The sequence below is a fragment of the Lolium rigidum genome, chromosome 2 (assembly GCF_022539505.1).
Source record: "Lolium rigidum isolate FL_2022 chromosome 2, APGP_CSIRO_Lrig_0.1, whole genome shotgun sequence".
Classification (NCBI taxonomy): Eukaryota; Viridiplantae; Streptophyta; class Magnoliopsida; order Poales; family Poaceae; genus Lolium; species Lolium rigidum.
This window is the reverse complement of record NC_061509.1, coordinates 261373355-261397796: the sequence shown is the minus strand read 5'-3', so window position 1 is coordinate 261397796 and position 24442 is coordinate 261373355. Positions and strand designations below refer to the sequence as shown.

The window sequence follows — 24442 nt, the reverse complement described above, 5'->3', positions numbered from 1 at the left end:
GGCACGGTTGATGACCCGACGACGTGTGTGTGGTCGCCGGCAGAGCGGACCGACTGGAGTGGGGCGCCGTTGAAGCCTCCTCCTCTCACTGGCACGGGCGCCCTCCTCTCTCTCTCTCTCCGTGGCTGTCATGGCAGCCCCTGCCCCAGTTCCTTCCTGTCAGCTCAGGACCGGAAGCGGGAAGGAGGTAGGTGCCGATGGGAATTTTCTGATGATTAGATGATCTGGTTTGTGATTTTGGTGCCTAAGAAGTGTTTGTTTTTATGCCTACAAGAACTCAATCAGTGTACTTTCAGATTTCTCACTTGGTCTGTGTGGGCTAAATCAATTTATTCAGCTTAGCATGCAGTGCATCTGGGACTTCTTGCTAGCCGTCTGGTGATCTGATTTTTTTCGCTGTGAGATTCTGCAATTACATATTGGAGCGCATTCTATAGTCAAGCATGGACACAATCGAATGATTCATGGGTATCATCTTAAACAATGATTTTTCTTATGCCAACGGTTGGCATTATGCATTGCAGATTTAGGCCTCAAAGACTAAACTGGCTGTTCGAGGTATCATCTTAAACTATGATTTTTTTTTCTCACTGCACTATTTAGGTGATTTGCAACAAATGGTTGGCAATATGTACAGTGTGTTTATTCATGTAGATTTTTCTCACTGCACTATTCAGCACGTGCTCTAGAAATGTAATGGTTAATTTTGATGATGATTGATATTTTTTGTTGCTTTATCAGGAACTGAACATTCAAAATTAGCGTGCATTTGCTTAAGTACTGACATTCGTGCAGCACGGTTGATGCATCAGTTCGTTCAGTTTCAAGGCGTTCCTTTGAAGGTATTACTGTTTCTCCTTGCTCTTAGCTCCAGGATGAGGCCAGAAACAACAAGCTTTGCATAGTAATTTTATCATGACCAATATCACAACCTTGCAACTATTTAAAACTTCTCGTTCATGTTTAGTACTCTGCTTCCTCTTCCATTAATCCTCCGTATGTTCCTATCAATTTGTTTCCATGTTGATTCTGTATTGTATTCATTCAGGCCTTTTGTCCGAATTTTGAACTATGCCATATCCAGGTGAATTATTAGTGTTTTGAGTTTCTATGCTGGTTTCCATTTGATGTGTATGCTACAAACCAGTGGAGGTTTGGCTGGGCATCACTCTAACACATGTTTACTTATACCGAAGGAACTACAAATACTTTTATCAACACTACTGAGTGAACCTGGCTACATTGCTTGAACGATGTTTGATCAAATGGATGAAAAATACTTGTTCTCTTTTGCCATCTCAAGTTAATTCTCCCTATCTCTACAATAATATTTTGTCACCTATATCAAGCGATGCTTTAATTGGTTTGAAAGTGAACTTCTCTTTTGTACGCCAATTTCAAACCTCCCAAAGCGGTCCGCGGTGGGATACCCATTTGCTTTCCCCAAGTATGCAACATTCACCTTTAATGACTTGACCATGCTAAAAGTATTTTCGGCTGATCACTAAGAACGACCCTGTTAATGCAGTTTGGATCTAATGGAAATCTTGAGCAGCATGGATTTGCAAGGAATCGGCTTTGGACAATTGATGATAATCCACCCCCTTTACCAGTAAATCCTTCAATTAAAGCTTTTGTTGATATTATCCTGAAGCCTAATGAAGATGATTTAAATATATGGCCCCACAGGTTTGTGTTAGAGGCTTAAACCACGAATTGACACATTGACAACCTTTTATGCATTTGATCATGTATACACATATTTGACTCTGCTCTTTTCTTATTTAACAATAACAGTTTTGAGTTTGGCTTCAGAATTGCTCTTGATGCTTTGGGGGATTTGAGTCTCACGTCTGATGGAAGACCTTTTTCTTACACATTTGCATATCATACAAACTTCTCTGTTTCTGACATAAGGTATGTTTCTCTGTGGCTTCTTTGCTCTCTGTGTTCTTATTGGCATGGACTGCTTCATTAATTTACGTTGCTTGGAAATTAAGATTTTTTTTACCGTTGTGCATTATTTTAATATTCATTGTACATGTATGAAAATATATCCACTCTACTGGTCCTGGTGAGTTGTTATATCTGTATGGATGTGAATCGGTCCAGTGCAAACATATGTTTTTGCAAGAACAACAATATGGATATCTTTTTATTCTTCTCTGAAATTTTCATATTTGTAATTTCACAAGATGATATTTTATAGTAGAACTGATGACCTGATCAGAATTTCACTCCATTCGAGTTTGTTTTAAGAAAACTATGTTACAGATTCGTGAGGTAGCTTCCACTTATAAGGTGGGATTTTTCAACCAATTATGGGTTATATGAACATGTCTTAATTTTGACAAAGACTCATTGTGAGTTGCAGTGATATGCTGGTATTCTTTGTTGCAATGTAGTCTTAGTTTTGACAAAAAAGCATCTCACCGTAAATCATGAGAGAATGTAGTCGGGAGTTGTTTTGTTGAGTATTCGATACAACCTTCCATCCACATGCCGAGTACATTCCACCTGATGTAGCTGTTGATGTGGCAAGATATTCATTGTTGTGGTTATACGAGCACCTCGCTTGATGCAGAGTACAACTGCTTCCAACTGCACGAAGTAGAGCCAATAATTGAGCCACTTTCCCTCTGACAGTCACCGCTGGGCAGCCCTGACTCCCCGTGAGGCACTGAGCACACATCACAACCAATGGTGGTGCAGCTAAACATGGTGCCCAGTGCACCCTCTACACTGCTATCACCTGTAGGGATGAAACCGCATGCTAGGGGATCGGATTCCGCTTGTTGTGTTCTGTAATTCTTAGTGTTGGATCCTAAGGACATGCTAAATCAGGTGTCAGTTTTGTGTTTCCTGATGCTTTATTGGTACAAGGTCTTGGTTATATTGCTCCTTAGTTCCGGAATTTGGTTGTGACATTGCATTCCTGCAGGTTTCTTGTGATAGTTGTGCATGTGGTTTGTCTGATTGTGGTGGTTATTGGGCTGTAGTTATTCCTGCAGGTTAGTCAGGTTTTTTTTCTTTCCTGGTACATGGTTCACATTAACAGGTTCAGGTATAACATTGATCAACACATACACTTTCTACATCAAGAAACCATGTTATTATCATCTCCTTTACCAGGAAAAAATAATGGATGGAACTGCTCAATCTCTATTTAGCATCCAATACTTGCGCCCTCAGAATTCTCACCATGGAGCTACGACTTACAACACTGGTTCTTTTCTCTCCGATCTGAAAATTTACCCAGATCTACTCCCAGGCTCAACATTTCTGTCATGACGATGAGATCGACATGAAAAGCACACCATCAGCTACCTCATATATGTACATGCCACGACTTCTCTTGTTCCCCTTCTCCGGCGACACGGGACTGTTCTGTGCATCTTTGTACTAACTTTACAACTGCAGGCATACCAGATGCAGGTCAAAACAGAGGAAAGATCTGCAATTACGCCGCCCCCAGCAAAGAAGACTAAAAGGTAGAGTGCAATCAGAGCTCCTCCTGGTTTTCCACCATTTGAGGGCCCCACTGTGAAACAGCAGGCTATTATACCGACCGTGGGAGGCAAAAAGAATAAGGCCGCGCAGGAGCTCGAAGAAGATAGGCCAGGAACAGTGAAGCGAGGCAGGCGCACGCTGGTTGGGTGCCTGCGACAGGCCAACTTCCGATGTCACTTGATGCGCAAGGTCAGTGTTAATCCATATGGCCTGCTCAAGGTTCTAAAGGCGGTGATTTTTGACGGAAGATCGTGCTCGGCAACGTGGTTGAAGATGCATGGCGTGCGAGACTTGGAGTGGGGGAGGTGTGTCTTCATTGAGCATGGATGGGATGAATTCGCCGAGGCAACAACATCTAAGAAGGTGATGGTTTTTGTTTACTTACACTATGGGTTTCTCAGTGAAGGTGGTCATAATCGGGAGCAATGGCTCTGAAAAAATCTCTGGGCATATTGGGTGATGCAACACCTAAATGCTTGATCAAAGATTACTTTTGCTTACGATTGTTGTGAACTTGTGATCTGTGTTAAAGCATGCAACCTGCCTATCTGTGAACTTTCGAGTAGCAGGTTACTCTATTCTGTTGTGTTTATCTACCTTGCAAACCTTGTCATGTCTATGATCACTATGCAGCTATGTGCACTGCATTTATCTGTGAAATGTCTGAACACAGCAGCTCTATATTTCTATATGTATGATCTATGGGGTTTCTGAATTACATCGGCTTCACACTGCTGTATTGCTATATGTATTACCTGTGAGATTTCTGAACTACATCACCTCTGTATTGTTGTATTGAACTACCATTCGTAGCACGCTGCATGCATGATCAACACGCACTTATATTCCACTGATTTATCTGCATCTGTATAAAGATATTCCCATATTCATCTCAGTATAGCACTTTTCCTATATAAAAGATGTGTGTCATACTTATAGCAACAGATTCAGTTATAACTTACCACACAAAAGCTCCATGCCCATGTTTAACGAGCTACGAAATCCAGCAGTGGTACCTGCTGTTTGTCTATCCTTCAGTATCTTTTTTTTGCGAATCATCTGTCCTTCACTATCTTCTTTTTGCGAATTGTCTATCCTTCAGTATCTTTTCAGTAATATAAAAGAATGCTAAACTTAGTATTACTACCATGTTACAGCATGGGCGCGGCGTGCCGCCGCGCCAGCTCCTGCTAGTATATATGTTAATGCATAAACAAAGGCATGGGCAGTCACTAAACGGAGGCATAAATGGAGTTGTTTCCTCGTTGTGGTCCGATACCAGTGTCCAAGTTGTGAGGAACACCATCAGCATCAGTTATGTTCAAGTCAAAATCATATGCCATCATAACATTTTGGTTAATTAAGGGTTCCTTTCCTATTTTTCCATGGAGCTTGACTACCAAAAGACATAGTGATGGGCACATGAGAACCATCTATGGCTCCTAAATAATCCCGCATTGAAGTATGAATAAGTGTGAAAGACAAGAACTAAAACCTATATGCATAGATATCAAAGAGAAGAGTTGGAACCTAGATGGGTTAAAGAGAAGAACTGTAATGTACGGCTGTGTGCATCCATTGATGCAGGGGCCGGGGATCCCCCATAACGGAAAAAAAGAAGAATTGTAATGAGTTTCGAAATATGGAAAGAAACGATTGTCTATAGAAATATTTGGATGAGGTTTGTTAATTAACAATGGCCTCACAAATTGTCTTGTTAAAATGGTAATTATATCAAAGAATTGCTAGATGTACTTGCCGAATGAACATCCACTATGCTTAAACTTTAGTAACAAATCTTCCTAGGAAGCATTATGTGAGATCATATAAAGAAATATCGCAAGCTTCTCTTCCACCTTGAACCTAGTATCTGATAGCAATCCTTCATCTCTAAGATGATTTGCCGACCACATAAAGATGCGAGGTTCCATTCTAAAAGCAACCACACAGTCCTTAATATTCCCACAAAGGATTTCCCTAACTTTCCTTTTTCCATATAGGAAGGAGGGACATCGTGTAGTTTTTTCAACTTCACTAAGATGCACATACAATGATGAAATAATAAATAACAACACCTCATCCTCATCATCGTCTTTCCTCTTTCTAAATATGCTCTATGCTATGTGGATCCATTCTACCAATGAAGCAAAACATGTAGTGCATGATCAACAAAAAAACATGTATAAACAAGGTATCATATACATAACACTGAAAGCACAAAATTAATAAACAAGGTATGCTATGTACCATAGATAAAAGCATAGATGGAAAGTCCAATATTATAAGAAATAATTTATTTTCCTTTCCCATGATGAGGTACGCAGTTCCAAGGTTTAGGCAGAGGATCCTTGCCGGGTGGAGCCTCCTCTTCTTCGAGTCCTCAAATCCAGTAAGGCATGGGTTCCTGAACAAAAGATAGTCATAAACCCTAAGTTGGTGCTTATCGACTACCAGACTAAAAACCGTCTCTTCTCTCCTTCCCCTTGCGTGCCCACCGCCGCCACCAGTTCCCAGCCAACCCGTTCCCATCCCCCCATCCATCCGGCGGCCACACCGGCGGATAGAGGAGTGGGACCCATCCTCTTCATCGCATGCTTTTTTGTAGGTCCATTTTTCTCTTGGGTTGTTTCCCTAGTGGCATCGGCAAGGTGGAGGTAGCGATGACGTGTTGGTGAAAGGACACAGATGTCGCCTAGAGGGCGGGGATGAATAGGCGGTTTAAAACTTTTACGAGATGGGCTTAACAAATGCGGAATAAAACTAGTGTTTACTTTGTCAAGCCCAAAGACTATTGTGCACCAACAACTTATGCTAAGCAATACAAGAAACTATGTGATAGTAAGATATATAACTTCAAGCACGATGGCTATCAAAAATTAAAGTGCATAAGTAAAGAGCTCGTATATAGAGATAACCGAGGCCCATGGGAGACGATGATTTATCCCGAAGTTCACACTCTTGCGAGTGGTAATCTCCGTTGGAGAGGTGCGGTGGCTTAGTTCTCCCGAATGCCACAAATGGACTCACCTTGAGGTGCGGTTGCTCGATGCACACCAATGCCACAAATGCCTCACCCCAAGATGCGGTAGTCACACCACACACCGAGCGTCATGAAGGCGCCTCAACTTATTCTCCGGTGACCCTCTCCACAAAGGCTTAGGTCACGGTTCCACTAAGGGATTTCCTTCGAGGCGGAAACCGGGCCTTACACAAAGGTTGGGGCACACATCCATAAATTAATTGGAGGCTCCCAACAAATCACCACAAAGGCCTAGAATCCGTCTAGGGTTCCAAGAACCCAAGAGTAACAATCTTCTTGCTTTCACTTCCACGAATCACCGTGGAGAACTCAAACTGATGCACCAAATGCAATGGCAAGAACACCACTAAGATGCTCAAGTCCTTCTCTCTAAAATTCCAATAAAGCTACAGAAGCTATTGGGGGAATAAGAGAGGAATAACAAAGAGGAGAACACAAAATTCTCCAAGATCTAGATCCCAAAGATTCACTCACAAAGAGATGATATGGTTTGGTCAAAGTGTGGATCTAGATCTCCTCTCTCTTTTCCCTCAAAAGGGGGGCAAGAATCATGGAGGGATTGAGAGATGGAGGAAGCTTCTCAAGATCAACAATGGAGGAGAGAGATAGAGAGTAAGAGAAGCCTTAGCCCAAGGAGGAAACCGTTGCAGAATCTAGGGCCAGATAATCCGGCCAGCCTAGAATATACGGGCCTCGACAAAATATCCGGCCAGAGTCCAGGGGACTGGACGCTTAAGTCCTTAGCCGATTTTTAGGGGCCGGATATTGTGCAAATATCCGGCGCCGGATTATCCGGCCTATCAACCTTGTAAAATCAAAATCTAAAGATTGGTAGCTCTGAATTGAGTGAAACCAATTTTGTTGGAAAGAGGATGACAAGAGCTACCCCAATAAAATACGGAAACTAGTGGGGATGATTTTCTATTAATTTTAGAGGTGCAACACCTCAACATGAGAAACCGAGAAAATCACCAAACTCGAAAACGCAACAAGTAATCTATGCGAAATCCGTTTTCGATGAACTAGAGCTTGTCATAAGAATAAGCACAAGCGCTAAAACATTACATGGATAAGATCCAAATAAAAACCAAGAAAGATGATGCAAGGATGCAAATGTTTGAGCTCTCTCCAAATGATACGATCGAGTTAGTCACTCGAGAGCCCTCTTGATAGTACGACAGCTAAACTATAAACCGGCCTCCAACTACACCATGAGACCGGCGAGAAAGAAACCCTATCAAGAGCAAACCTTTATCTTGCGCATTCCATTTGAGCTCGATAATGACGGTCTTGACCGCAACAAGATGGAACACCTTTCTTGATTGTGCTTGCTTGATGAAGTCTTGCCAATTGCTCCCCCATACTCCACTATGGGAGAGCTTCTTCTTCGGTGCATCTTCACATATCCATGATCACCATATGGATGACAAGCTTCAAGCATATGATCTCTTCGAGTTGGCTCATCTTGAACTTGTGCTTCATTTCTTCATTCTTCATCATGTTTATATTTTGAAGTTAACTTTGAGGGCTCACTTCATCTTCATCTTCAAGACATACTTGACACTTGATATTCTTCATCAATTTATTCTTATTGCAACCTTGAAGCCAACATATGGTTCAAGCATTGCCTATGAACCACTCCTACAAATATAACTCAATGCAAACATTAGTCCATAGGGATTGTCATCAATTACCAAAACCACACATGGGGGATCCATGCACTTTCAGTTGGAATAAGGTCTCTTTGTCATGTCCCTCCTGGGCGTCCAATCCAGAGTGAAGGGCCCATGAGGGTTTGCGTTGCTAGATCTATTGATTGTCTTTGGATCTTGGCAATTGTCGCGTCTATCAAGGGGACTTTTTCTGGCTGTGGAGATCTCCAGGTCGTTAAGGAGCTTCATCAAAGGTTCCACAACAAACAACGTCAGGCCAGCTCAGGGAGCAGCGACAGCGGAGACGTGTTGTCGACATTGGACATAGGTTGAAGACGAAAGGGCATCTCAAGAATATCAATTTAATTTTCGTTATTCTTGTGGTGCTTTGTAATGTCGCATGTTTCTTTTATTTCCAGTGACATTTTCACAAAAAATGTTGTTGGCTATTAGTTAGCTGGCAATGAGTCATCGTCATGATTTTAGTTTACAATTAAACTAAATATATGATTGTAATCGCCGTTGCTATGGAATAGGGAGTGTTAGCACAATAAGCAATTAGATCATTGCAGAAAATAGACGGGAGATGATGTTTGGTAAGGCAGTTCATCGATGAATGCCTACATATGCGGGACATGCTTTACGGGAGCTCCTCCTAGGTACTATCATAGTACCTTTGATGAAAAGCCCCCAAGGTATATATACACGTCAGATCTACAAATGCCACGCCGGTCCAGCGCCCTGCCACGGGCACCAGATTGTCCCCGAAAATTAATCTTGTGTCTAACCTAGCTTTTGTCTAGTTTACTTTGGCTACCCCAGCTCTTTATATATTAGACCCATGTTACAGAGTATGACTCTAACACGTAACCTACCCACATAATTCAAGTCTAGTTGTAGCCTATACATATATTCGACACAACTTTAACAATCTTCAACTTGGCGAATAAGTCGCCAACTTGTCAATTGTCATATTCGCGTGAACATATGTGTATGTTGAACTTGGTTTTTCTCGTCTCTCACTTGCAAGAGCCGGAGTCCAAATCTTCATTGGACTCGGTTTCCTAGGCTGATACCTCCGTCGCTTCCTGTTCTTCAGCTCCACCCGAAATGATGCTCACATGTATCTTGTACAGGTTATTCCTAGCCCGTCTGCCCTTCAGCACCAGCTTCTTGTCCTTCTTAACTCGCATGGTCAATTTGTCCCCATCAACATGGTATACATAACTATTACCATGGAGTTCCCCCAGCGAGATAACATTCCTCTAATCTCTTGGCACATATCTAACATCCTGGAGTACCAATTCTTCACCATCTTAAGTGTTGATCTTGATATCTACCATTCCCATAATGCGCCGAGGCGCACCATCGACTTGATAGACAACTCCAAAATCACCAGGCTTGTAGGTAGCAAGCCACTACTTATTAGACATCACAAGATAAGAGCTCCCTTAAATCAAATTATACTTGGTGACTCCTGATCCATCACATGATAGAACCAACGGCCTTGATTTCCATCTCAGCCCAGTCATCAGCATCCTTCGTGGCAGGCGCATCCGCTTTGATTGTCTTCAGCAGTCCCTGCTCTAGCAAAATCTTGACCCTCGACTGCCATAATGGGAGTTACATGTACCATCAAAATTCATCACCTCGAACCTAGTTGTGGAAGACATCTCATCCTCTCGCTGCTCTCCCGCCTACCAGATCACTTAGGTCACGATCGATCGAATCAACCTGAGCCTCTCCTCCGGTTCAGCAAAGCCTTCTCGCGTGCGATGCCTTGCTTCCGATGATTCCGTGCTCGAGAATTAGGGCTAGGCAATTAACGACATCTTCGATACATTGCCCTCTTAGTCCCATCTTTTATTGACCTCGAGATAGTTCAGATCTATCGTGACTTTTGTGAGCTCCAAGTCACGCCTTTCATCATCCAACTAGGACTTCATTTGTTCTCTTGTGTGCACACAAAAATAAGTCGGTCCACACCTTTGCCGAATCAAACCGGTATAGCTGCACCAGAAATTCCGAATCTTAGAGCAATACACGCGCACGCTTATCGTACATGCATCAGAGACCATAACCATGATGATATCGAAACTCGTCGGGTCCTTGTCGAACTGTATCTGGTCTCTTCTTGTCGAGCCGGCCTCTCCGTTTGAACCGTCTGGTCTGACCGCTTTAATATGTTGCGCCGCAATAGTCGGTACGATCTACCCCAACTTGCATGCGAAGAAAATCAACCGACGGTGATTGCCAATCCGATCTACTTCGATAACATGGCCGCCTCGCATCATCACAGCTGCGATCATTGTCGTCCTTTGTTGATCATGTTCCGCCATCATCAACAACGTGTACTGTAGCGCAGGGGGACACCCTCGCACCCCAGTGTCGTCGACAAAATTGGGCGGCTTCACTCATCGTTTTGGCCTCCACTTGGCTCAGCCCTTACAATGCGCGTAAGGAACCAACATCAACAATGGGCGAGCACACGATGTTGACAATGGGTATTAAAAATCAAAGAAAAAGATAAACGCTATTCCTCTTAATCTCTCTATCCGGGTGTTCTCACGGATAATAGAGCATCTCCACTCGTTTGCCCTCCCCACGCCGAAATCCGGGGAAATTTACGTCTAGATTGGACGTAAATTTGGCGTGGGGAGGAGTAGTTTGCCAGCCGCGATCTCAGGTGAAGACGGTGATCTAAATTTGAAAAACGGAAACTTGACAAACTACGGCATAAAACGGTCGAATTTAGACTAAATTTAATGATATTTACGCGAAGTTCATACATAGAGACCGAATCCGACTATATTTCGAATTCGGCTAGGGGAATACAACTGTAAATATTAAAACACGGCGCTCTACATGCCGAAATGGCGGTAGAACACCGTGTAGTCCATGTCGCCGTCGCCGCCATCGTCGTCGGAGCCGTCGTCGTCGAACTGCGGCGGCGCCGAAGCCGCCTGGCTGCTGCCTTGGCCGGCGTCTCCCCACCGGCCACTGGTGCGAGGCGGGGACGGCGATGGCTTGTACAGGTCGTCGTCGGAGGCTTCGAGGTCGACGACGGGGATGGCGGCGCCGTATGGAGGAGTCGCAGGCCGGCGGTAGCGAGCGACGTCTTGGAGGAGCCTCGCCTGCCGCTCCGCCTCCTCCTTCTCCCACTGCTCCCTCGACCAGGCGCAGGCCTGGTCGAGCGGCATTGCGTTCTCAGCGGGGACGAGGTCCTGGAGGGACCTCGCGATGACGGTCTCGAGGATGGCGGCGTTCTCGGCGCTTTCGGCCTCCTCCACCTTCACCTTCGCCGGCTTGCGCTTCCGCTCGCCGGAGGTGTCCTGTTCGCGCTTCGGGCGAAGCCGTCCTTGTGCCGTCGAGGGCTCGCGGATGACGATACCGCCGCCGCGCGTGCGGTTGCTCGGCGGGGAAGCCGGCTCCTTTTTCACCGGCGCCAAGGATGGCGCCGACCTGGAGAGCGACCTCGATGCCGTGTCGGAAGACGACGAGCTGGCAGCCATGCGCCGTGGCTGCCGGCTGTTTCCCGGCGGCGGGCTGGTCGATGCCCTCGATGGAGGGAGCATCGTGAGCACCGGGGAGTTGCCGCCCTCGATGTGCTCGAGGACGTTATGGAGCGTCCTATTCGACGCGCTCCACCAACGCCGGCGACCCGCGGCGTTGTTGCGCGGAGGCGGAGGCGGCGGGCCGTCGTAGGACGCCAGTTCCCGCTCCCACCGCCGGAGGAAGAAGGAGTTCCACCTCGTGTAGTTCTCGGGGTGGTGGCGCGGGTCGGCGCGTTCTTCCTCCGTCATCGCCATCCGAGCCTCCTCGATGGCGACGTCGAGCGTGGCCACGGGGCGGCGGCGGGATTGGCACGCCACCAGCGCTTAGCCGCCACCCGCCGCCGGGAGGCCTCGTGTCCGGCGGGCAGGGGTACCCCGCCTGGTGGAGGAGGTGCCCCTCCCACGCGTGGAGCGACCGGCGGGGGAAGCCGTTGTTGGCTGCGCCGTCTTCGTCGTTGAACGCCATGGATCGGGAGAGTGGAGGGAGAGAGTGGAGCAGGGATATGCGTCGCGGCGAGCGGAGCGGCGTATATAGGCGCGGCTAGTGCCGGCGATTAATGCCGCGTGGAATGCGACGCGTCCGCGGCGAGCTGACCGGCGGCAGCCTTTACTGCGCGCGGAAGACGATGCGTGCGCGGAAGACGATGCGCGTGTCGCTGACCGGTCGGGGCCACCTCTGCGGCGAAGACGAAACGAAAGCGCGGGAGAGATTTCTCGGTGTTTCGCGCGTCCGGAGTCCCCGAGCGCTCCCCGGTTGGCCGGGGTTAGCGTGGGCTCGCCGGATGGATGAAAGCCCAAATCCGGCGAAAAACGAGGAACCGGGGGCGCGGCTGGGCCATTTTTCGCCTTCCGGATAAAAAAATGGCACACCGAGGGCCTGTTCGGGGAGACGAGTGGAGATGCTCTTACAGCCCGAAAGAGCATCCATAGTGACGTACTCCAATACGGCACCATTACATAAAAATCAATGGAGTACACCAATACAGCACCATTACATAGAAATATGGCATACACTTTGTGTCATTTGTTTGTCTTTTTAAAAAGTATTTTTTTCTAGTCTTCCATCTTTCTTTCTATTTTTTTCTGTATGTTTTTTTATACTTCGGTTGCATTTTTTGTCGAGATACGTGTAATTACCAACCTGGTTTTTCAAATAAGGTGTCTTCTTATAAACAAAGGTGCAACTCCAACCGTTTTAACACGAGCGATTGTTGTACGTGCAAGTAGCAACCAAGTTTTATACGAGTTGCACTTTACTTTAAGAAATATGCAACTTCGATCGGTTTTTAATACGAGATGCATCTTTTCTCAAGAAATATGCAACTATCAATCAGTTTTCAATACCATTTGCACTTTCAATATGAAATGTGCAACTACCAACTGATATCCGACAAGAGTTACATTTTTCTCAAGAAATGTGCAACTTCAAATGGTTTTAAATACGAGTTGCACTTTTCTATTAAAAAAATCACCACATACAAGTTTTTATTATGAGTTTTCTTGAGAAATATGTAACTAGCAAGCGGTGGTTAAGTAATGTGCAACTAGCAAGGGATAACCCACATTAGTTGCACTTTCGTCAAAGAATGTGCAACTTCAACCGATTTCAATACGAGTTGCATTTTTAAATTGCAACTAAATACCAGTTTTAACATGGGTTGCACTTTTCTCAGGAAATATGTAAGTACCAACCAGCAGTGGCGGAGCTTAGAGCAAGCCGGGGGGGGGGGGGCAGCTTTGTACCAAACTCTGAAGTAGAAGAAAATTAGAGCAGCTTAGAAGGAATTTTCTGGCATTTTGCCCCCCCCCCCCCTCCCCCAAATGCTCATATTTTGCCATTTGCCCCCCCCCCCCCTCCCCTTTGATTTTCTCGCCAAGTTCCGCCACTGCCAACCGGTCATCGATGGAAGTTGTACTTTTCTCAAGAAATGTGTGACTAGCAACGGATATCCAACACGAGTTGCAATTTTCTCAAAAAAAAAAATATGTAGATAACAACCAATTTCCTATTTTTAATATGAGTTGCACTTTTCTTAAAAATGCAACTAGATATTGGTTTTTAATAAGAGTTGCACTTTTGTCAGGAAATACGCAACTAGCAACTAGGCGGTCGATAGAAGTTTCACTTTTCTGAAGAAACGTGCAACTAGCAACCGGTGATCGATATGAGTTGCACTTTTCCTAAAATATGTGCAACTCAGCCTAATTTTTTGTACTTTCCTTTAAAAAGGTACAACTAGCAATCAATTTTCCAAAGATATGAATGTACAAGCTAAGTGCAATTTTATTTCACTTTATTAGTGATTGATTGGTGATTGATGCCTGAGTGTGGACGTTCATGGGCCGCGTCAAGCTGAACGCTGCTACAGTGCTGCTGTGTGCTACATCAGATCGGTTGGAGGGGAAAACATAACAATTTAAATGATCAGGCAAGTGGCGAACTAGGCATGCATGCTACATGGTGGACACAAAAGCCATCGACTGAGATTCCTGAGACGCAGTCACTCCCTCCAAACATACATGATGTCCCGTTATCCTACCCGTAAATGGGATCCAGCCATTTCCGGTCGTATAGCAAAAGAAAGAAAAAAAAAATGCGCAGCTTCAAACAGGAGCATGTTCACCAACAGAGCAATCTCATGTCGGCTTTTTTTTTTGGACACAGAGAGGGGTCCGGAAGACCCCAGAAACTCCATTAAAGTGGCAGGATTACAATTAGCAGTAAGCCCTTTGCAAATACTGGCTCTAAGAACCTAATATTTGAACAAAGGGACCTACACTTAACAGAAAACACCCTATACAGAACAAGATCGAAGCAATCTAGTACAATGGTGTCTCTGCCACACATCGCCGGCATCCTCCAGGCGTCGCCGCCAAGGAACCAGAGCCAGCTGCTCCGGAGCCCTTTTCCGGCGAGAGCTTGCTGCCACGGTCCATCACCTCCATGCGGGGAACAAATCACTTCGCAGAGAGACGACTTGGAGCACCCGTGACAGAGCTGATTTAGGGCCTCCACATTGGAGGTTGAAGAGGCACCGCCCTTGCGGCCATGGATAGCAGTGGCAAGGTCGCCAGCTGCTTGTTGAAGTTCATCGACATAGCACCCCGTAGGCATCAGATAGAACCTACCCAGAGAGCCTTCATCTTCTTCCACTTCCATCTCATCACCATGGCGAGCCAGAGAAGAGGGGAGAAGAAGAAATCCTCCTCGGTTGAAGCCATCCACTGACCTGGATCTATCAGCCGGCACGAAGAGAGATGCAGCTCCTCCGAACTCCCCCTCGCCACCTAGGCCGGCCAGGAGATGAAGAGGAAGCATCACCAAGATTCGCCCACTCTTCCCCTCGCCGCCATGGCCGGCCAGAAGAGGCAGACGAACTTGGATCTTGCACAGGCCACCGAGATCCTCGGCCGCCACCTTATTGAAGAAGGTGGATCGCCCTCCTCTACTGATCTCCTCCATCCATAGGAGGTAGATCAGCAGCAGCACGCCTAGGCACTGGATCCGGCGGAGATCCATGGCGCCACCTCCACTACGGGGCATCCGCCCAAACACTGGCATAGCGCCAAGAACAACAACACTATCCTACTCTAAACTACTCCGGCGCCTACCTAGACGCACTCCGGCCAGCTAATCCGGCGGAGCGGTCATCGGCGGCCCGGTCGGTGGAGGACGACCCTCAAGGTTACTGTAGAGCCGTGAGAGAGAGGAAGGGGGAAAGTGGGCAGTGTCTCTTCTTCTGAGTTGCATGTCGGCTTGTTTGGCTTCATGCTTTGAGCTGAACATGCGTGGCCAAGAACACCAATTTAAAACCGTGACTGCACATGATTGCACAAGCTAACTAGCAGCCGATGGATATATATATGTCCAGACGGTGAACAGTTTAGTACGTACCATCCATCCAAATGGACGCCGATTTCACGAGCGTGCCCTAATTAATCCGTTGAATTGATGGTGTGCATGTGGCGACAACGAACGGCCGGCCGGTGCACGAGCGACCTGTTCTCCACACCATATCCATTGCGAATATATCCTGAACTTTACGTGTCAGCATCAACCAACTTGAAGTTGCTTGTTTTGAACAGAAATGAGTTTACTAGCCATGCATTTTTCGTCAATGTACGCTCTGGATCCGCGGGGTGCTAATTAAATTCTTCGAGTCCCTCTTCCGCACGCACCACTGATCAAACTGAAGCATCAGCTTAGCTATTTGTTTGACTCAACTGAACTTCGTTTACTTTTCCAGAACCTCATAGGCGCTGAGGTGGAGAAGAGATAGATGATCCATTAGGAAAAACAAGTACATGTGCTGTCTTCCCCTGATCCTCTGGCAGCTGGAAATGCATGTGCAGTAAGCATTTAAGCCGGAACCGATTAGCGTCATGCAATTTCGTGCGTGCATGGAGCTGCTAACGACCTACACGCTAAAAATTTAAATATTAGTCAGCATGTTTTAAGGATTTAAATATTATATTTAGGCTTAGTTTATTTTTAAAATACATTTATACCTAGTTGGATGAGAGAAAATATGAGATAGAATGTAAGTCTCGTACAAGTGTTGACTCTAGCACGTGCTCACTAGGGGAAAACAGCTCGTTGCCGTGCGCGAATCGCACAGCAAAGAGCACTATATGCACGGCAAAGTCTTCGCCGTGCGACTTCGCACAGCAACAATTCCAATGGCAACGAGATCTTTGCCCTGCGCTTCGCGAATGTTGCACGGCAAAGACGTTGCCGTGCGTCCTGATCTTTGCCGTGTGTCTTGCTCTCTTGCCGTGCGGGCTAACGCTGCCGTGAGCCCGGATTCTTTGTCGGCTGCCGTGCTAGAGCCAATTAATTAAAAAAATAAATATAAGTATTAGATGAAATAAAATAAAAAGGGAAAATAAAGGAAAATGCAATATGGCGCACATCGAAGTCAGAACGCACGGCAAAGGCTACATTGCCGTGTATCCAAGCTGCGCGCACGGCAAAGGTTGAGGCAAGGCAATGCCGAAAGCCTTTGCCGTGCAGTTATTCTTTGCCGTGCGGCGTGTTGGGTCATTGCCGTGCAACTTTCTTTGCCGTGCACTCTTTTCTGTCGTTGCCGTGAATCGTTTTCTTTGTTGTGCGCTTGTTTCTTATCTTTGCCGTGCGTTTTTCTCAGTGCTCACGGCAAAGAAGTCTTTGCCATGCGGGCGCACACGGCAAAGATAGCCTGCACGGCAGCCCCTATTTTTCCCGTAGTGGTTTTTATATATTTTGTGAGAGTGAAAAGTGGAGTATATATTTCTATCTAGCTATTATACATATTAGCTACAAGGTTAGCTCTAGATAACATAGCAATGTCTTATAGCTGGTTGTTGACTCTATTATTGAACATGCTCTAAGGCTGCAATTACATATCTATAATGAAGGTGTTGTAAGCAATATTATGTATTCTATACATGCAAAAAAACTGATATGTCGGTGAAATAAATGACAAGAGCGATCATGCTCATAGGTCATAGCACAGATAAATATTGTATCATATATATCACGTAGAACTAAAAAAAAAAACTAATTTCTAATATTTGGTATTGAAATTTTATAAATCATACTACCTTCATCCCAAGGCTTAATGCTTATATTTTTTTAGAAAAGTCAAAGCAAGTAAAGTTTGACTAAAATTTAGAATAATCTATCAATGAATATGATATTTTGTAGATAGCACATGAAAATATATTTCATTATCTATCTAATAATATTAATTTTGTATTTCACATGTTAATGATTTTTTTTATAAAAACTTACTCAAACATAACATAGTTTAACTTTCTGAAAAAAATAGGCCTTAAATCTTAGGATGGAAGTAGTATATATAATGAGAGTATTTATATTTTATAACACTGTACTACACAATACATCATAGTGTAAAAGTAGCATCCTGCATAATACTTACACGTATCCCTAGATCGTATATTTAACAATAATAATGTAATATATTATTACGATATCATTAGAAAGCTTAGATGGCCAGCCCCCGACCTAACCTCTCCCCCGAGGCGGCGGCGCCGCCCGCCGTCCCCGGGGAGTTCCCCTCCACTCCGCCCCCTCCCCTCCCCTACAGGCCCCCACTCCTCCACCGCCGTCGCTGAGGACGCCGCGGGGCAAAGCCCCTGTGGTGAGGCGGCGGTGGCGGCTCGGTCCTCCGTCGGCAGAGCGCAGCGCGGCCTGCGGGAGCGTGTGGGGGCGGCGGCCTACACCCTCCTCCTCCGTCGGCCCGAACGCAGCGGGATGGCGGTGGCCGGCGGATCTCCGGCGGTCGGCGGCGGATGTTGGCTGCGGTGTGGTCGGATCTGGGCCGGAGGTTCAGATCGCGATCCATCGCGGCTACGTCTCGTCAATGGCACGAGGAGGCTTCGCTGGGTCTTCTTCGCGGCTTGAGGACGTCCGGGTCTTCGGTCGGCCAGGCTGGCTGTGTTGGATTTTTCATCTCACTTTCAGCGCCGGCAGCGAGACGGGGAGGCATAGTAGCCGGTGAAAACCGAGCCGACTCCGGTCATGGCGGGCGATGGCGGCGTCTGCGCCATTATCTTGTTCAAGGCATCGTCAAGCAACTATCGCTAACCTACTCGTTCCGGCGGCGAGATGGAGGAGCTTGGAAGCCCGCGATGGTGTCGCCGGTGGAGGGTTGGAGTGGCCAGCCCAGGATGGTCGCCGACGTGGGGGTCCGACCTGAATAAAGGCGGCGGTCCTAGGGCCTCTCTTGCGTGAATAGGAGGACCTACCGGAGGCCCTGGACTCGTGATCCGGCCGGAGCGTTGAGTTCGGAAGGCTCCGCCGATGAATGTAACGGTGCTTTTGCACTGGAGTTTGTTGGATCGGAGGTATTCGGTCGTGCGCACCCATGTTTTTATTCCGACCGATTGGTTACGGAGGGAGCGGCGCGAAGCTCTTTTTCTTTGATTGACATCAAGTGACTATGGATCCATGATGAAAGTCGGAAGAAGAGAATTTCATGAAGGCCGGAGGAGGACTAGCTAAGGGAGGTTCAAGTCTTTGCGATGTTGAGGGACTTGCTTGGTGTTCCGGGCTTCACGGCAGCGGTATGAAAGTGGGGGCGACAACACGGGTGAAGTGCGAGTCCTACCTTTCAGGCTGAAAACACAGGTCTGGCCTTAATTGGTTGTGCCTAGCAATGTCCTTGGTGCAGGCATTTGTTTTGAGAGCGGGGACTGAGTACGTAATTCAGGTGTTGTCTTGGCGGTGGATGTATTGCTTGTTGTTAGGCCCGAGATACTTGTAGCGGGACTTTTCTTTCTTAGTTTTCTTTTCTTGTTTTTGGCTGTGTGCATCCGTAGTGCCATTAGGGTGGTGCGTTGTTGCAGAGGCTGGGTGCAATTGGTATCTTCTTGATATTAATATATTCCCTTTATCGAAAAAAAATTAGAAAGCTTAGATGTTCTACTTTCTAATGATACAATTTTGAAAGCTTAGATGTTCTACTTTCTAATTATACAATTTTTATATTATACAAATGATATTATGTTGACCAAATTGACAACCTAGGGATACATGTAAGTCCTATGAACTGGGACGGAGGGAGTACTAGTCTAGGGTACTTTCACTATAACCAGCATGGCTGGTTTATAATTATTGTAACTGATACACCTGCCTACTGCGCTATGCGTTTGACTGAACACCGTTTACTTGCTGTACAAACACTGACCGTATCTCCAACATGTGTACTACTTGATTTGTTGCCAATATATATGCGTCTACCTAACTGCAGATTAGATGTGCTCGATCTCCTGGAGTATATCATAATGGTCCCAGTTTTGCGGACGAGTTGCGTGGGAATGGTTCGAGATGCCCTGGGCTGATTACATAACCGATTCGGCGTATCTCCAACCACGAGCTTGAGCATGTTGATAACCTGTGCTTGCCGATGATCGATGCATGCCGCTGTGTGTGTAGGAGGTCAACGTCCTCTGACATGATCACCGTTCCCAAGAGCCAAGACCTATCCAATTCCAACATCATATTTCATACATGGCTATTTTTGTACTCACGTGTCCGTTAGCATTTCCCTCTCCTGGCTGTGTCGATCAACCCAGAATGGAGATGGAGTGCTGAGATTTACTCAAACTTGTTTTGGGATGTTGTCCCGTTATCCAGACATAGCGGATCCGGACGTATTGGGGGAAAAAGAACTCGCGAGCAGAGTAGCAGAGACAGCTGAGGAATCCCAGTTACGCTGCTTTGGATTGAGCTCTACATGCCTGACAATGACGATTGAAAAGGTACTAACTGTATTTATCAAACTAGCTAGCAGCGATGAATTTGTCCAGAATTTTCGGCCGGAATTTGCTTGTTTGGACATCAACAGATTTCCCTTCAAATGGACAGCGAATTTACAGCCCTAGGTGGCACCTCGTACTCCAAATGTTAGAGCATCTCCACTCGTCCCCTATAGCCTCCAAAACAAAAACAAGGGTGCCGACGCTAAAATACTTCCCCAGCCGCACACCTCAAAATTGTTTTCGCGCCGGTGCATAGTTTCATCCGGCACCCCTAGGCTGAACCCAATCCGGTGGAAGGCTATCGAGGGCGCCGGATGACGCTAAAAGCAAGCACGGGCCAGCTCCGTCGGCGAGATAGGGCTAGTTTCTCCCAAAAATATTATCTTTCATTATTGGTACCATATCACCCCGTTCCCCTTTTCCATCGGCTCCAATTCCCGCCATTTCCCCCATGCAAGCCATCGACTTGCTCCACCGTCCAACCATGAAGACGATCCTGCTCGTCGACACGCGGGCGGAGCAAGCCGCGAAGATGGAGGATGTGGCGTCAGCAAGATGGGTGTGGTGCGCCGCGCAGCGCGCCACTATCCTACCCGAGAGTCGAGCCCCCACCCCCACCCCCACCCAGCGCCCTAGCCCAGCATCGCGACTCCTGCGACGGCTACTACTCCACCATCCACAGACGCTTCCCCGTCGACTGCCATCGCCAACCGCTACGCCGACCATCATCCCCGATTCCTCGATGGAGGAAATTGCTTGATTCCCGCGGCTATCTAATGTCGGCCGCCCTGCGTGCCTCCTTTTTTTTGGTTCGCTAGACATTGATATGCTGCGATTTGCGATGATGTGTTCATCGAGACTTGCCATTTGAGATGATGTGTTCGTCAAGATATTGATCCTTTTGTGGGTGTGAAATCTATTTAATCGGCGATTCAATGCTATGTTTTTAAGTTTGAAATTTGGAGGTAGGCGTTTCAAGGATGCGGTTGGGCGCCGGTGCCCCCTATTTAGAGGTTACCCGCTGGCACCCATCATACGATCAGACACCGAACGCCATGAGGGAAAGAGTGGAGATGCTCTTAGTGTGAGATTGTTTTGTTCACACACAATATCAGTTTGACAGTAGCAAGTTGACAGCTATTATGATATGTGCGTATCTGCATGCAAAACCACAACCACTGTGTGTATAGGTCAACTTCAGAAAATGACAATCTGGCGCATAGCTAGGTGACCTACCGTGCATGGATGACAACCTTGGGTTGCAGGCTTGGTGTGGTGAATGTTTGTTGATATGGACAGGGTGGTGATTGCTCCGGTGCAACAGAAGATAAATCACCCTTTTCATGGATTAAGCTCAGGGGCGGGCCCACTTCAATTCAAGGGTATTCAGTTGAATACCCAAATATTTTAAAGAAATACCGGTATACGAACGTTCTATGGAATATATATAATAGAAGTAAACCGTCCTATGTTTACACAAAAGGACTGAGTAGCTCAGTGGTTCGGAAGTGATTGCTAAGTCTTTGGTGCAGGGTTCAAATCCCATGTTTTCCATTTTTCCTTGTTTTCAAAATAATTCTTTTGTATGTGCTTTTGTTATAAAAGGCTCATATAGTGTTATTTCTACTCATGTATTCATGTTAAATCAGTTATAAATTTGTACGGGCTACATATTCGATACTCTAGAATTGTATGTACTTTTGTTACTTTTCCTGATCCAAAATAAGTGTCTCAAGTTTATCTAGATTCAGATCTATCTAAACACGTTTTAGTGTATAGATACATTTAAAATTAGACAAACTTAAGACACTTATTTTGTATTGGAGAGAGTATAAAAAGATCTTATGTTGGTAAACTCGTACTTTCTCAAGCCCAACTATCCTTCATTTTGAGGGTTTCTCAAGTACATATGAGATACTTATATTTATTGGTTCATACTCCAAATTTTTATAAACTTTATTATATGTCATAAAATATTTTTATAATTTTGAATACCCATGCTCAAAATCCTAGGCCCGCCCCTGATTAAGCTGGCACTTCGGATTGACATATTTTAGTTTTGGTGTGTGTTTAGCGCGTGTGCGCGTTTAAACTCTTGGTGTAACTCCTAACTGATCGATGGCTTCGTTAATTTAAAACTAGGCTCATTTCAAACATTCTCTCTATTTACGTGTGATTTCTTTGAAAGTTAGAATGATGCAACCATTTTCTTATTGGTCCGACACATTAAAACATATTTTGCATGCACATGGCACAATACATGCCCCACCGCCGGCACTCTCATGCATCAATACATCATTTTATTTTCAATCTGAAATTTGATCCATCTATTTATTTTGTTCAGAATGACAACCTGCCTATTTATTTCGGCAACATCTTTTAAACAAGTCTAAAATATATAGGTTTATTTTGTTAAAATTAAAAATCTAGAAACACAATGAAACATGATGAGAATTATGAAACATAATGAGTTACTATACAGTTTATTTAAATGATGAGGTGCACCGGCCAGAGAAGAGAACAAGAAAACAAGAAGATCGACACCGAGCTGAATTATTACTACAGTGCATATAGCTGATGAAATGTTTGGGAGTGGATGTGTCTCTTGTTAGTAAGATGGAAGCTGAACCTCATGTGGGCTGTGGAGCAGTAGGTTGAAGATGCGCTTCGTTAATTAACTAAGTTAGCAGCTAGTATGACCTGTGCGTATGCGTATCTGCATGCAAGGTCAACCTCACACGATTACCCAAGACCTATGACTCGCACTTCCCCGTAGCATCCTCTTCGTCAACGCTCGGCCATATTGCGTACATAAACAATGTGCTTCGCCTGAGGTTAGCATTATCATCATCATAGTATAAAACTAGCTCTGATGTACTTTGTACGTACAGCTACACGCACGAATCACTGGCTTAATTAACAAGTGCACACACATCTCATTTTGCCGTTCGCAAGCAAAGTGCCGATGGGAGATCTGCAGCGCACGGGCGCCGCGCCGCGGCGACGCGCCGTGCAGTTCCGGATACCGCGACGGCCTCGTCCTGTGCTGGCGACGGGCGCGCCGCTGCTGCCGGGAGAGGCGCCGGGAGATCGGAAGAAGAAGAAGATGGTGGTAGCGCGGCTCGGCGATGCGCGGAGGAGCCTCTTCGGGGCGGTCCGGCGGCTGCGGATGCGGTGGGTGGCGGCGGCGTACCGGCGGGCGCTGCGCCGGCTGAGCGCCTTCTACGCCAGGGCGCTCGATGACCTCCTGGAGGGCGCGGCGAGCGTCAGCACGATTCATGCCAAGGCTGGAGCCGACTGCTCCTTCGCCACCGCCTTCGCGCCCGTCGTCCCCGTCGGTGGACGGTAGTGAAGCCCGTCCAGGCGCCAGCGCGGCGGTGCGCGTGGAGTGACAGGAGATCAAATGATCGATCGAGTCGTGTCGTTGCATGCATGGTACTCGATCGTTTTTACTGCATGTGAGGAATCCAAGTGCTATATGTTCTTCTGCTTCTCGTTGAAATTGCATTTCTTCAATGGTACCTTGTTCTTCCAAGTCCTCTGGATCTGTACGCGTATTGTGTGTTCCATAACCAGCTAGCATGTCACTCGCATCTACGTACGATTGCTCAATTTCTGAATATGAAGAGCACATACCATAAACTAAATATGGAAAAAAAGAATCATGATGTAATACATCCTAAAAAACTGTACTCTCCAAAGCATATGAAGTATATAAGAAAAACCAAGAAGTGCAATATAACTCCAAAGCAGGCTACACGACATAAACACAACGTCACACGACTTACAACGTAGCCCGCAGCAACCAAACAAGGATAGCTCTCAACCTATCATTTATTTCTTTTTTTTTCAAACAGTAACCGGACTCTACGTTAAATTAACTAGATGATACCTCGTGCGTTGCTGCAACAATCATGAAAGCTAAAATCGAGCATAAGCTGAGAGGATCGGTAGCATTAACTCATGATAAGAAACTTACAATGCACCTAATGGTAACAGACTCCATGTAAGTTTGCAAAGCGATATATCAAATTTCATTCAAATAAAACATGAAATAGTAAATGACGGTTAAAAGATACCAGACCTTTCTTTGCCTTTGTATTAAGGAGGAAGAACAACATCGAGTCATACAGAGGAATACATAGAAGAAACAGGAGACTACAAAGCAGTTGTACATTGCATTATATGCAATTCGGAGTATAGATCGACAAACCTGATGTATACCTATTTCTGCTTTTGTGTTGACGAAGCATCTTGGACACATTGGTTCTCCAGCATTGGTTTTGGAGATAATGGCCTTTTCGCATCGAACATGCATCAATCTTCTATAATAAGGAGAGTAAAAAAATTCCTAAGGAAGTTCTGAAGAATCCAAAACTGTTTTAGAGCTACACTTTAAGAAAAAAAAAGTGTATTAACTA

General features: G+C 45.8%; 1 protein-coding gene and 1 long non-coding RNA gene across 2 annotated transcripts; both read left to right on the top strand.

The window, feature by feature from the left end:
• Nucleotides 1-524: 524 nt before the first annotated feature.
• LOC124688658 lies at nt 525-1652 on the top strand. The gene is made up of 3 exons (XR_006998595.1): nt 525-558; nt 742-842; nt 1529-1652. It is a non-coding gene; the product is annotated as an uncharacterized LOC124688658 (long non-coding RNA).
• Nucleotides 1653-22986: 21334 nt separating this feature from the next.
• LOC124690845 lies at nt 22987-23370 on the top strand. Its single transcript, XM_047224173.1, has one exon. It carries the CDS (start codon nt 22987-22989, stop codon nt 23368-23370), a length of 384 nt encoding a protein of 127 aa, XP_047080129.1.
• Nucleotides 23371-24442: the final 1072 nt, after the last annotated feature.